Source organism: Microtus oregoni, unplaced genomic scaffold, assembly GCF_018167655.1.
Source record: "Microtus oregoni isolate MIOR12 unplaced genomic scaffold, Mior012 000010F_ref0000083, whole genome shotgun sequence".
Taxonomy (NCBI): Eukaryota; Metazoa; Chordata; class Mammalia; order Rodentia; family Cricetidae; genus Microtus; species Microtus oregoni.
Genome location: NW_024543069.1, coordinates 39,304,337 through 39,318,688, shown reverse-complemented (window position 1 = coordinate 39,318,688; position 14,352 = coordinate 39,304,337). Strand labels below are relative to the sequence as shown.

The 14,352-nt window shown below is 44.7% G+C and overlaps 1 protein-coding gene across 1 annotated transcript in view; it reads right to left on the bottom strand.

Moving 5' to 3' along the window:
* The window catches only part of Kcnmb2 (potassium calcium-activated channel subfamily M regulatory beta subunit 2), a 257,987-nt gene that overhangs the window by 22,155 nt on the left and 221,480 nt on the right, over positions 1 to 14,352 (bottom strand). The window contains exons 2-3 of the mRNA XM_041659292.1: positions 10,887 to 11,009; positions 405 to 575 (exon numbers count right to left, since the gene is read on the bottom strand). Of these exons, the coding sequence (XP_041515226.1) occupies positions 405 to 575; positions 10,887 to 10,942 (227 nt within the window). The 5' untranslated portion in view covers positions 10,943 to 11,009. The remainder of the gene's footprint in view (positions 1 to 404; positions 576 to 10,886; positions 11,010 to 14,352) is intronic.

Sequence of the window (14,352 nt, the reverse complement as noted above, 5' to 3'; positions counted from 1 at the left end):
AAGATCATGCCACCATGCCTGGGCTTTTTATGTGGGTTCGAGGTTTGGAACTAAGGTTCTCATGATCATGCAGCAGGATTGCTTATGGAAAGGCATTTCCCAAGTCCCTGTGTCACATCCTCTGGGCCTTGGTGTCTCTGCAATGATGGGAGTACCTATACTTCCCTACGGAGTAGCTATGAGCAAGATATGAGCAATATGTGGAAGGTGGCCAGCTCACAGTAGACAGTTTGCACACAGCCTCCGTTTATTATTATTATTATCCTCAGATAACATTAGAGAACACTGTGTTCCAGGTGCCTATGCAGGTTTTGGAAAGGTGAGAAAGATGACGTCAGGGCTGAATGAGCAATGGGGAACAGAGGAGGAGAGAACAGTAGATTCTTCGGTGGCCATGGCATTACCTTTGCATGTACGAGCGCAACAGTGTGATCCCCAGCAGGAAGTACATCATGACGGAGCACACCATCATGGCCAGCCCTAGAAGGATAGCCCGGTCCTCTCCAGCCTTCAGTGCTGTCACAGTTTTCCTCTTGTCCAGGAGGTCATGGTCCCTGATTTTCTGGTAGATATTTCTGAGGTTGAAAATAATACAGTCTTACATGAGAATCTCGCAGTTCTATTGCATGTCCCTCGAGGGAGGTTACCTTCCTGCCCCTGCCTTCCTAAGGTGAAGGACCTGTAGGAATGCCCCAAACACACCTGAGGGAAGTTGAACCTCAGCACAACCCCTGGCACTTAAAACATCACATGCACACACATGTACATGCACGCACACACACACGCACACACACACACACACACACACACACACACACACCCTCTACATGCATAGAAAGAGGAGAACACAGACATACACACATGTACCATACCTGAACAGTAATGATCCCTAATTCTGTATTTTGGGGATTCATGTCTAACTGTAAAGTAATTTTTTTTTTTCTGTCCCATTCTATGAAAGACAGCAATTCCCTTAACTCTCAAAAAATGTCTTGGGTTTGTTAACTTCATATTAATGAAGTTGATCAGTATTGATATATAATTTCTGAATCTACTTCTCTCTCTCTCTCTCTCTCTCTCTCTCTCTGTGTGTGTGTGTGTGTGTGTGTGTGTGTATGTAAATATCACTTTATTCTGCTTATTCTTGCCACCAGATGCCTGGAATGACAGACATTTTCTTATCCCAGCTCAAACCCAGGGCCTTTAGACTAGATGACCACCCCACAAAAACCTTCTATAGACCGGCATCCATCCGCCCTCTCAGTTCCATGATTCGTTTTGGAGATTTATTTGGAAAGTTTAGGATTTACATCAAAGCTCTTTAAACTTGACCCCGTGTGAACTTGAAGAACAAACTGGTGCCCATTAGCTGTGAAAGGCAGTGGGCGGGTTGACTTTTGAAGCAGGGAGACAGGCTAAGGCTGAGTGGCTTCAAAAACCCACTGGGAAATAATAATAACCTTTTGTTCCTTGGCTAATATCATTTATCAACATGTATTGAACTCTGACGGCTGCCGCTGAGACATGCTCTCAGCAGATGGAAGTCAGCGAGGATGATCTGCGCTGTTCTAGATTATTAGGCTGCCACACTGCACCGAACACACCAGTCTGCCAGAGAATAGAATGGGTGGCGTCGGTTGCCGCCGAACAAGAAACACATAAAATGATACGACTGAGTCATCGCAAAACATATTCGGAAAATAAATGTTCTTTGCAAGCTCTAGAATGGGTACGTAAAAGGAGAAATGGTAGGTTCTCCATGGCTTGTACGTGTCTAGGAAATCAGAATATTACACAGCAAAATGAAAGGCTTGAGTGGGAGGGACACATTTTTGAAATCCACCAATAAATGGCTGTTGAATTGATAGATAAATCAAGGAATGTTAATCTGATGAAAGAATAAGATTCCAATGAGGAAGTTATGTTCACACATGTATTATGAGCGTTGTAACCTCTTGTGCTGGGGACATGGCCCTTATTAAATAAGAGGAAAGACATGAAAATTAGTGTCCTCTGAGATGGGAGCTCCCTGGTGGATCAATTCAGTGTCTTGGCAATTTCCCCAGCTTCAGGGACCAGGACAGGGAGTCAGTGCACGTTACCAAAGGCTTCCTGGAAGAGTAAGGACTTGAACAGAACGTTCAAGGTTGATTGCGGTTTAGCCAGTGGGATACAGAGTTGGTGATATTTGGGTTGAGGGACCGCAGAAGCAAAGGTGCTTGGAGCTGTAGAACAAGTACCAGGAAGTACTATGCTGATGGCCCTCGGAGGTCACCCACCACAGAAACAGCACAGCCAGAGGAGAAATGCGGTGTCGGAAGGCTTTGAAAGTCATTCTAGAAAGTAGCCTTCCTCCTGTAATGAAAGGGAAGCTGTCAACTGGTGATGTAGGCAGATCCGAGTTTCAGAGTGATGGCTGTGCCTGCAGTGTGGGGATTAGAAACAGGAGAAGTCTTAAATCAGGGAGGGAGGAGGAGGTACTGGGAGATGGTTCCAGTAGGGTTGGCGGAGGATGATGAGGGCTGCACCTTGGTTGAAGTCAGGATAAAGAGAGAGGAGGCAGCATGTGGAGAGATGTCCAGAGGACGAACCCCTCAGGAGGCAGTGGCTGCTCAGTGCAGAGGAGGAGGAGGCAGTGAGAGAAGGAGGCAGCTGAGCTGGGATCTGCAGCGTTGCTGTGTCTGGTGGGGAAGAGTGAAGCGTGGGAAGGCCCAGTTGTTTTCTGTCCACATCCCTTTGGAGAATAAAAGTTATCGTTGAGTCCAGGGGACAATAGAAGTGTTTGGAGGGGACTGGTGAGATGGCTTGGGCTGTCTTCCCCTAAGCCCAATAACCTGAGCTTTTGCCCTGGGTTTCATATGTAGGAGAGGAGAGACACCGGCAAGTTATCTCCTGACCTCCACATGAAGGCATATGTGTAATAAACAAACATATATAAACTGAAAAAGCCTGGGCTGAAGAGATGGTTCAGTGGCGAAGAGCAATAGCTGCTCTTACAAAGGATCCTGGTTCAGTTCCCAGCACCCACATAAGAGCTTGTAACCGTCTGTAACTCCAGATCCTGAGAATGGGACACACTCTTCTGGCCTCTGCAGACATGGGCATGCCTATGATACACAGATATACATGCAGGCAAAACACCCATACACATAAAGTCAAAATAAGTACATCTAAAACATTAAAGCAAAAGGCTTTGTAAACAGATGTTCAGTTTTTCCAGTAAAGCTTTGTTTTGCCCCAAGCAATAGTCAGCACACTTAAAAAAAAATCAACCTTGATGTCTACATAATTTTTTGGAAATTTCATGTCAAGACTCAGTTTATAATTCTGGAGATGCACAATGTAGATGATCTTCCTGGATGGCAGTGAGACTCACTGCACACCTGTTGACTGGTGATCATGTTGACTGGACAGACAGAAGGGGAGCGGGTCAGTTCATGAGGCAGGCTATCCCAGGATCGGTTACTGGAGGCTAAGGCACGAGAGGCCTGAAGGTTCAGTTCACGCTGTGAACAGAACCCACCTGCTTTAGCAACTTACAGACTCCACAAAGACGTGTTTTAAGCAGAATTAATTTAATATAGTGGATATGGCTATATTTTTTCTCCCCTATGTGTTAATGGCACATTTTAATATGTTTCATCAGGAAGTATGTTGTCATGAAGTTGTTCTTCTCAGCAGTATTTTAAGATTGCTTGATTTTTTTTAAAAAAGACTGGGCTTCTGAATCCCTTTATAAATATATTTTAACAAGCATATTCAAGTGCATGTGCATAAATATGTTATTCTAAGAAATGTAAAAACAATTTTATATTTCCTATAGGGCTTGTTGAGTTTATACTGATTTATTTTCAAATCCTTTTTGGGGGCATTTAGTTAGTCTTAGGTTTACTATTGCTGCGACAAAACACCATGAGTAAAAGCAAGCTGGGGAGAAAAGGGTTAACTCGGTTTACACTTCTACATCCTGGTTCATCACTAAAGGAAATCAGGACAGGAACTCAAATAGCGCAGGAACCTGGAGGCAGGAGCTGAGGCAGAGGCCAGGGAGGGATGCTGCTTACTGGCTTGCTCCTCATGCCTTGCTCAGCCTGTTTTCTTAAAGAACCAGAACCACCAGCCCAAGGATGGCCCCACCCACAATGGGCTGGGTCCTCCCCCATTAGTCCCTAATTAAGAAAATGTCCTACAAGCTTGCCTACAGCTGGATCTTATGGAAGCGTTTTCTCTATTGAGGTTCTCTCCTTTCAGATAATCCTGACCTGTGTCGAGCTGGCATAGAACTAGCCTGCATTGAACACTGTTTTCCTGAGAGTTTGGCTTTGCCGGACTTTTCATCCCAGTTTCACATCACACTTGTTACCACCCTCACAGAGTTGCCAGCCTTAGCAGTGAACCAGTTTGCTTATTTCCTGTATTCAAAAGCCTAGAGTAATTGATTTGGGTAGGGCATTTTTTTCAAACGTTTTTATTTTAAATTACGTGTATAGGTCTCTCTGTGTGTGTGTGAGAGAGAGAGAGGGAGGGAGGGAGGGAGGGAGAGAGAGAGAGAGAGAGAGAGAGAGGGAGAGAGAGAGAGAGAGAACAGGTGCCAGTAGACAGACTCTCTAGGAGCTTGAGTTACATGCAGTACCTGGTACAGACGCTGGGAACTGAACATGGTTTCTCCGCCAGAGCAGCAAAAGCTCCCCCTGAGCAATCTCTACAGCCCTGGAGGAGAACTTCTAAGAGCTCTCTGGATGGCTCTTATTTTGTCCTCATGGAACCATTAAAGAAATGGTTAACTTATCTTTGTTCGGGTCCTGTTTTCCCCAACAGGAAGGCTCTGGGTGAGAACATCAGGACTCTGCAGGGGAGCCTTTGAGGAGGAGAAATTGACAAAATGCATAGCCTAGCTGCTGATCTAGAAAGCTAGCCCCAGGGAGCAGAACAGGGAACAGAGACAAGAGGAGACCTCAGAAAGTGTCTGGACACAGACAAAGACAGCAGAAATGTAGAGGGGGCACTGACTGCAGATTCTGAGATACAGGAGACAAGAAAGGGGTCCCTAATTAAGGGTGCCTGTCACCATAGTGATCCTTGTTAGTTAGTGTGAACTGTGATCAACACTGTAGAGTTACAATAACTGTGTTAAAATTTTGATACACAATGAACCTTAATAAATTCACCAAAATGGTTGATCAGCAAATGGGTTCTTTGTCAAACTGGTTTCAGGCAAATTGGTGACTGGTGTACTGATCTCCTTCCATTCAGAGGACCACTGGTAGATAGATACACAACCTAGGGCTGTGGCTTAAATGGGAAGGAGGTTTGGAAGCCTGCCACTGATGCAGGTAAGAATGGCTTAGACGTCTGTGACGGACTGAACCAAGCCTTGGAGAGGCAAAGGACTGAGAAGAGTCTCTAGGAGTTGGGGGTAGAAGGGTTGAGTGCTGCTGGGGTCCAGGACGAGAAAGGAAGGCTCTTGGTTGGTGAGCTGTGCACAAGCCAGAGAAAAAGATCAGCTTGTGAAGTGCGAGAGGACATTAAAGGCAATGAAACAAGTGTGACAGGTAGATTTGCACTTTAGAAACATCATGAATCTTGATGAGGCTGGTTGTTAAATAGCCTTCCACAAGGACTATCATTATGTTGACTGTGGTATTCCCTTTTAGTGCAATAATGAAAGGAATGATAACAAAAATAACTAAAGGAATATATTTGTGTGTATATATGTATGCATGTATGTATGGGCACAGTACAAAGAATTTATGGGCCACAAAATAAAATCAGACAAATAAGAAAGAACGCTGAAATGAACGATATGGAAAACATAGAGAATCCAGTGGGTGTGGCTAAAACATTTTTCAGTGCTTGTATTAGAGAATAAGAAAGTCCTAAAATCAGTGCACTCAGCATCTAAGGAAATTAGGAACTAAGTGGGACGTTCAAAAAGAAGGACTAAGGCAGGAAAGGACTATAAGCACTCATAATGCAATAGAAGGTCACTGTAAGAGGGGCAACGGATTCAAAGGCTAATGTGCTTTGAAAGCTAAAGAAATGAATATGTCTTTGACAAAAGTGACAAAGAAAGCATATAAAGCTTGGGTAAACATGAAAAATTAAAAACCATAGTTGTGGGTACTGCATGCTTTAGAAAGGGAACAGCTAAACAACTTTGCCGTGGTACATTTGGAAACGCCGAGGTATTAAACTTATTAAAAAATATACAGTAAGGCTTTGCAAATATGTAACTTACTGAAACCAACTCATAAATAGCCAGAAGGCTTAAATTATTCTAAAGCATTGAAATTTGAAATAGCTAAAGGTTTTAAATAATTCAAAGTATTTTGGTCTCGGAACTAAAAAGATATAGCAACTTACAGTTGAGCTCATCCCCGAGCTCAGAAAAAGAATGCCGGCCAACCTGGCTATAAGATTGGAAAGTTCTGAGACCAAAACCAGTGAGAGCCACATGTGATGGAAAACTACAGGCCAGCCTCATTCGTCATCACAAATATAAAATCTAAAAGAACTTAGTTCACCAAACCTAGCCATATTTTAAAAATCAAAGTCTACCATGAAAAGGTATTACTGTTATATCTTAGAAATATAACTTTGGTCATCATTATGTTTTTATTAATATATGGAAAGCATTATAAACTGCTAATGTGATAATGTAACTTAGAAATATATTAACATCCATTCATAGTAAAAGGTATTATCGAATTAGAAATAGATTTATTTCCAATGTAATAAAAGGGAGAGAAAGACTACCTGTATTGTAGTTGATACAATTATCTAATGTTGATGTGTTAAAAAGGCTCACTTAATGAGTCAGGCTGAAAATGTCCATCATCACCAGTTTTAATTTACTGAAGCACAAGCTAACATAATTGGGCAAGAGTAACAAAGGAATGTAATATTCACGAATATGGAATAAAATAAGTGAATTCTTTACCACTGATCCAGTTATGAAGAAAATACAAAAGAATGACGAGATAAATGATTGCTAAAGTTTAGCAGGGGGTTGGTGAGAGGGCCTAGCAGGTAAAGGTGCTTGCCACCAACTCTTACCCTGCCGATCTGAAGTCAAGCTCCAATAGGTGTAGTGGTAGGAGAGCACCCGCCCCTACCGCTGTCCTCTGATTTCCACAGGTGTAGCATGGCACACTCACATCCACCTCTCTCTCTCCACACACATGTGCGCATGTGTGTGCATGCACACACAGAGAGAGAGAGAGAGAGAGAGAGAGAGAGAGAGAGAGAGAAGGAGGAGGAGAGGAAGAGGAAGAAGAAGAGGAAGAGGAAGGATAGTTTGCAGAGATATCAAACCAAATTTGATAAACAACACACCGTAACCTTTCCATCTATCAGCAGAAAAGTAAAATGTATTTGAACTTGAAGGAAGTGCAGTGGACTTTCTGAAGGAGATAATGCACAGATCTCCTTGGACTAGGAGGTTGTAGGTGAAAGAAACAGAATTCTTTCTTCTTGTTGAGACAAAGATAATTGAAGTGCAGGGGCCTGGCTGCCCGTGTTTGTTTACCTAACATCTGGGGAAGGATTAGTGAAACAAGAGGCAGTCCTACTTTTTGTTTCGCTCCTATTGGTGCCATCCTTGGTGGGTTGGGAAGTAGAATCCTCCATCAGTGACCTGACCAGCCAGGCTGACTCTTCCGCAGTCTCCTACCCTCTCCTTAGTCCCGCTGCTTTAAGAAATCTATCACTCTTTGCTGGACCACTTCTGTAAGAAGGCTTGTAAGCCTTCAGTGGCTAGCACTGCCCTGTGACAGGAGCTGTGGGGGTTTTTAATGAACTTCCCTGTTTTCCTCTTGTTAATCCATCTTCTGTCTCAGAACCCTGCCGACATTATGATTGTTCTTAAAGACTGCTTTCCCCTTCTTCCTCAAAGGTCAATGAGGAATCCTGTTCAATCAGAAGGAGGCTTGGTGACATAGGGACTTCATCACAGACTCACTAATGAGCATCTCCTTTAAGTTGAACAGTTTTTAACAGTCTTTACTATCACATTGAAAAGTTTGTGTGTTCTTAAAAAAAAAGAACAACAACCCAGCTTTTAAACATAATTTTCTCATTTCCTTGCTTTTGCTTGTTTGTTGTTTGGTGTGATTATTGAGTATTCACCCAAAATCAGCCCAGGTCTGACAAACTGGTAATTCTTGAGAATTAAAGGCACATATAACTAGGTTGTTTTTACGCATCAGTACAATTCTCTGACACTTAAATTATAGCTTTATTTTTTGTTTTCAAGGATGATTTCAGTAATTATGGGATTTAAAGTAATAAATGCATTTGTGGAACAGGCTGTCAATGTGTATGCCCTTGGCCTACACAGCGAACAGCAGAAATCGCCTAAGGACACAGGGCCAGTCTCTGCTCCAAGCCGGCATTCCCAGCTGAATGTGTTTGGTTTGTTCATGCCTTTCCTTGACCATATCTCCATCTTTGCTGCCTGGCTGAGCAAGAGCACACGGAAGCCCAGATAGAATCAAAGAAAGTCATGTTCAGTTCGTCTATGAGCCGGCTAATCGTGATTATCAGCATGGCGGTATGTAGAATTATTGTGGAAATGCATGCCCAGGAGTGTCTGCCTGGGTGTGGGTGGTGCGTGTCTGGTGGGTTAGGGTCCCAGGCTGAGGAACAGGAAGAAAGCAAACATGAGGCGGGAAGCATAGGGAATAGCACAGCAGCCTGAGACGCCACCTGGCTTGGGCTGTGTATACCCCTCTTCCAACAAGGCATTTGGGAGCCTGAGACCCTATAGCATGTACTCTGTGCACACAGAAATCTCTGAAAATGTCAACTTGCAACCTGGTGGCAGCCCGTAGTTCCCCCAGGTGCATCAGGTCTCATGTATTTATTTTAAACAATGGTTTACATTCTTTTTTTGACAACCACCAAATAGACAGTTGCCAACCCATTCATGTATAAGGATAGGAGGGCCGGTCAGACCCGAACTGGCTTGTGGTGCATGATAATACAAAACTGGTTTCTCATGTGAACTTTTAGGGAGACTCCCCTACTTAGCATTATATACCTATGTGCCTGAGTAGGAATAAGATTAAAATCAGATGCATTATGGGACGGACATACATGGCAGAAAATTATTTTGTGATTTAATCTACCGATCAAAAGAGATAACCACTCTCACCACACTTCTTAGTAACAGGCATCTCCTCCTCTTCAGCTGGATAAACAGAAGCTCCAGCTGGGAGTCAGGGCCTCAGGGCCTGTGAGTCAGGCATGTGGTCTCCTGCTCACTCACAATGCACTTATTTCTGATCCGCACCATTGCTTTGCTTTGGAATAAAGCTTCTTTGCTACTTTGCAATCTGTGTGAGTCTTTATTTCAATTCTTTGTATAAAAAGCAAGAACCCAGAAATACTGGGCTTGGACCCCAACCACTGGTAACAAGGGGAGGATATAACTATTTAAACCGACGTAGAGAGTCTGGGGAGACAGTTCAAGGGTAAAGTGCCTTCCGTGCCAACATGAGGATCAACACCCACATAAAAATAGCCGGGCACAGTGGCTCAGCCCTGCAAACCTAGCTTCGGGTGTGGAGTGGTGACAGGCAAGCAGCTGGCTACCAGTCCAGCCAATAATTGATCTCCAGGTCCAGGGAGAAACTGTACCTCAAAATCTAAGTTGGAGGGGAGGCTGAAGAAGACACCCAATGGCCTCCACACTTGCATGTCTATGTGAGCACATACAACACACACACTCACAGAGAGAAAGAGAGACAGACAGACAGACAGACAGATAGAGACAGAGAGACAGAGACAGAGAGTAAGGGTTATATAATTTTCTGAACATATTTACTCACTAAATCCAAAGGAGAAAGGGTTGAGCTGAATAACCATTTAGTTTTGCATCACGTGACCTTGCTCACTCACCTGCCTTCTTTCATATCCTGTTTGTTCCCTCTTATCAGCTGTTCCTGCAAGCCCTCCGAAGACTCCATGAACCTACCAACCCCCTCTGAAGGCTCCATGAACCTACCAACCCCCTCTGAAGGCTCCATGAACCTACCAACCCCCTCTGAAGGCTCCATGAACCTACCAACCCCCTCTGAAGGCTCCATGAACCTACCAACCCCCTCTGAAGGCTCCATAACCTACCAACCCCTCTGGGCCCTCTTGCAATTCAGCCTTCCTCCTGCAGTATTGCTGCCTAGAAAAGCTGTGTCAATTTCTTGCATCAGTTTCCTCAGTGTCCACTGTGTCCTGGACACAGCGCAAGGTTCTGAAAATTCACAGACAGCAGAGCGAAGTCTGTCTGGGTAAAGAGGATGGTAAGACTGGGAGTGGGTTCAAGTCTTGACTAGGTGTCTTCAGGAAGTGCTGTGGTTGGTGAAGTAAAGGGTGGGCGGGCGTATGAGTGTGGGAGGTCGAGTCACTTTGAATGTGGCAGCCCTATTTCAGAGGCTGGGCTCCTGAGTCAAGTAAGGAGCCAGCAAACAGAGCAGGAGTATTGTCTCTGCTTGCTGACAAGTGCAACCTGACCAGCTGCCTCACGTTCCTGCCACCATGTACCCCCACCATGATGGACCGTATTCTCTAAGCACACACCACAGTAAACTCCACCACGATGGACCGTATTCTCCAAGCACACACGGCAGTAAACCCCACCATGATGGACCGTATTCTCTAAGCACACACCACAGTAAACCCCACCATGATGAACTGTATTCTCCAAGCATACACCGCAGTAAACTCCACCATGATGAACTGTATTCTCCAAGCATACACCGCAGTAAACCCTTGTTTATGCTGTTCTCAGGTCACAGCGACAAAGAGGGCAGCTAACACTATCCTCACTGCCCTCTCTAACCATCTTTCTGTAAAGTCTGCCCAAGAGCACCCAGAGTCAAGGGTTTTACCTTTTCTCATCATGTCTGTAGGATGAAGAGGTCCGGCCACTGGTCCATATAAACATCTTAAAGGATGTTGGTCCTGCCGCTCCTTTCCTCACGGTGGATGTCCTGGGGGAGTGGCAGAGAGACCTGCAGAGGACACACTGGGGTTAATTCTGTCTCTGGGGTTTCGGAACTCTGTGACCACAGCAACAACTCAGAGGTTCAGCTCTCTTGAACAATCCTGGGCTTTTACACTGTGGGGTGCTGGGTCTGTTCCTTGGAGAAACCCCACTGAAGCCTAGTGCTGCCCTCAGAACCTTGCATCCCATTTTTATTAGGCCCCATCCTTCACTGTCCACACCGACAGGCTGCGGAGCTTGTCTTCTGGAATCCTGGTTTTCTCACTGCTGTCGAAATCACAATGCTTCCTTCACAATGCAGAATCAGCATGGATTCTGTCTCAGTACGATGCACTTTAACAAATTTTAGTTGAGGTTTGGATACTAAAATTCGACTTCTTTCTCTTTACATTTTTCTTTACTATTCACAGATGGGACATGGTGGTGATGCAATACTACCCACCCCTCGGTTTTGAGGCAGAGTCTCCGTCTGCAGTCCAGCCTGGCCTCAAATTCATGAATCTCCTGTCTCAGCTTCCCAAGTGCTGGGACTGCAGGAAAGCCTTGTCCCTAAGGTGTGTAGTTGCCAGTGTAGGCAACAAATCAGCCACATGTGCCCAGCTGCTGTCAGCAGCCTGACCTCCTGGATCTGGAAGAAGGAGATGCCAGGCATGTGGCGTTCTTTGGTTTGGGTTTTGGGAAAGGTTCCCTAGTCTTTAAATGGCACCAAAGTAAACTATTTATCAGTATTTTCTACCTTCATTCTCTTTAAGAAAGAAAGATTTCTCCTTCTAGTTTTTCTTTTTTTTTCTCTTTATTTATGTGTGTGTGTGTGTCTTTGTGGCACGTGTGCACTTGGGTGAAGGTGCTCAGAAACCAGAGAAGGCATTAGATCTCCTGGAGCTAGAGGTACAGGCAGTTGTGAGCTGCCTGATTTGGGTGCTGGAAACCAAACTTAGGTCCTTTCTGTGCCATCTCTCCAGCCCTCTGCTTAGTAATTTTCTAGAGAGACAGAAACACAACATTTAAAGATAACAATCCAACACAAATGATACTCAATGCATTAAAACCAAGGAAGGCTGAAAAGTGACCCCTTTGGTGTGCATGGTTAATAGGAGTGAATGATATGAACGGTGAAAGAGAGGCTGGAAATAGTATTAGTGACTGGACTGTGTTCTCTGTTACACTCCTGTTACTCCACACTTCCCCTCTCTATCCTCAAGGCATGAGACCACAGCTATGTATCTTTGTTAGGGCAGTGAAAACCAGAAGAGCGGGCAGTGATGGAATTGCAAGATAACCAACCAATGACGCTTTCCGCTTCCGCCCAAAGCAGGGCTCTACCCCTGAGCTGTGTACACACCCCAGTCCCTGGTTATATTGAGGAAAGGTGAGCCATGCTTCCTTCCTGAGTTCTCATTCTCTCTGCAGTGACCCCTGATGACCCCAGGACTTTGCAAAGCTGAATCAGTGGATCTGAGTGGGTCCAGAACTCACCCAGAACTCTGAATCTCTCTGGAGCTCGAGGGTGAGATCAATATTGAAGATAACACTGAGCAGCAAGGGTTCCCAGGGCTCAGAAGAAAGGGTTGGCTTTTTGTCTGTTTGACCTTGATAAAGTCACATAACCTTTCTGGAGTTGAGTGATAGCATAAAAATCTGTTTCCAACTCTCCCTGGTATCCGTGGAATTTCAGACTAATTATTTAAGGTCTTTCTCAGTTCTATTATTTTTACATGCAGTTCAATGAATCTAAGAATATGGTTGGCTGTCACAGGTTGGGTTTATAAGAAAAGGCCTGGGAATTGGGCTCTTCTGAAACCCCTGGGTTGATGAGAGAGAGAGAGAGAGAGAGAGAGAGAGAGAGAGAGAGAGGAAGAGGAAGAGAGAAACCACAGGGGTTAGTCTCCAGTGGGGATGCAGAGGTCTTTCTTGGTCTCCTAGGATAATGGAGGGATGTGACTCACCTGGACAGATTCCCTCCACAGCTGTAGGAAGAGAAGAGACTGAATTTAAGCTAGGTGTGGTAACCTGGAATCCCAACACTCGGACAGTGGAGGCAGGAGGATGAGGGGTGTAAAACACTAGAAGGTATGACATAAAACAGGGACTAAATCCATTCTTTACCTAGGCAGCCTCCAGGAGATCAGGGTGATTCGGTGTGATTGACAGCGTTATATTGTAAGAATGGGACTGACTTGAACTTTGCGAAGTTATTTTAGGGTAGGCTTGTAGACTTCACTGGCTCCTCTAGTTAGGCCCTCAAAGGGTTGGAAGTGTAGGAGAGACAAAGATAAGCTGCCCAGTTTGAGGGCAGGTGAAGCGGTAAGTTAGTTAGCCTTGCCACACTATCCCTTACTGGCCAGAAATCCCAAATGTTCTAAAATAATTCAAAATGAAGGGGCTGCAGCGATCCATTGTCCTCTCGGTGCTTTTCTGACTGGGTGTCACTAGAAGGCACGTTGGCTACGTTGTTTTAAATTGATGCAGAAAAAGAAGATGAAAGATATGTTTATTTTAATTAACTGGAAGGGACATACTTACTGGCTGCTGAGGTTATTCCAATAAGCAGATTTGGAGTTTTCTACCCCAGTTTCTTTTTTTTTCATGAAGACAAATCGTTATTTAAAGCCCGCTAAGTTCACCATTAATTAAAATGAACGGAGTTTCTGTTCTTTTAAAGGCCATGGTATACAGACCCTATTTTCAGGCTTCAAAAGAAATGCCCAGAATTCAAACCTTGTCAGCAGAAGCTGGCTTCAAGGTATCCTCCCAACTTGGAGACGGCCCTCTTAACCTGTTAGTTAAGGAACCCAGTTGTCCCCATGGAGGGGAGATACAAACAATTCCTTCGGGTTGCCATCAGTGAAGTGGCACAGAGGAGCATGGGAAATCTTTATAAATGTTCGCAATTTTGAATCCTATGTGAAGTGGCTGTGTTAGACTGTGGGCCGGGGGAGAAGGTGGGTCAGGTCCACTGTACTGTTGTGTGGTTCTGAAAGGAAGAACCTCTGCAGAGTCCTGACTCATGGCTGCAGATGGGTGTGGTTTCAGACCACAGACCTAAGAGACCTGTGTCTGGACAGGGAGACAATGGCTCTGTCAGGAAAGTGCTTGCCCCGTGTCCTGAACTTGGTCGCTGGTATCCATATAAAATCTAGATACGGTGGTGTGGGTGTATAATCCCAGAACTGGGGAGTGGAGGCAGGATGATCCCTGGGACTTGCTGGCCTACTTGGCTAGTTTCAGGCAAACAAGAGGCCCTGTCTTAGAAAACAAAGTGGATAGTTCCAGAGGATGACCCTGAAGCTGACTTCTGGCCTTACACGCAAGCACGTCCGTACACATGCATCTACACACAAAGTTATACT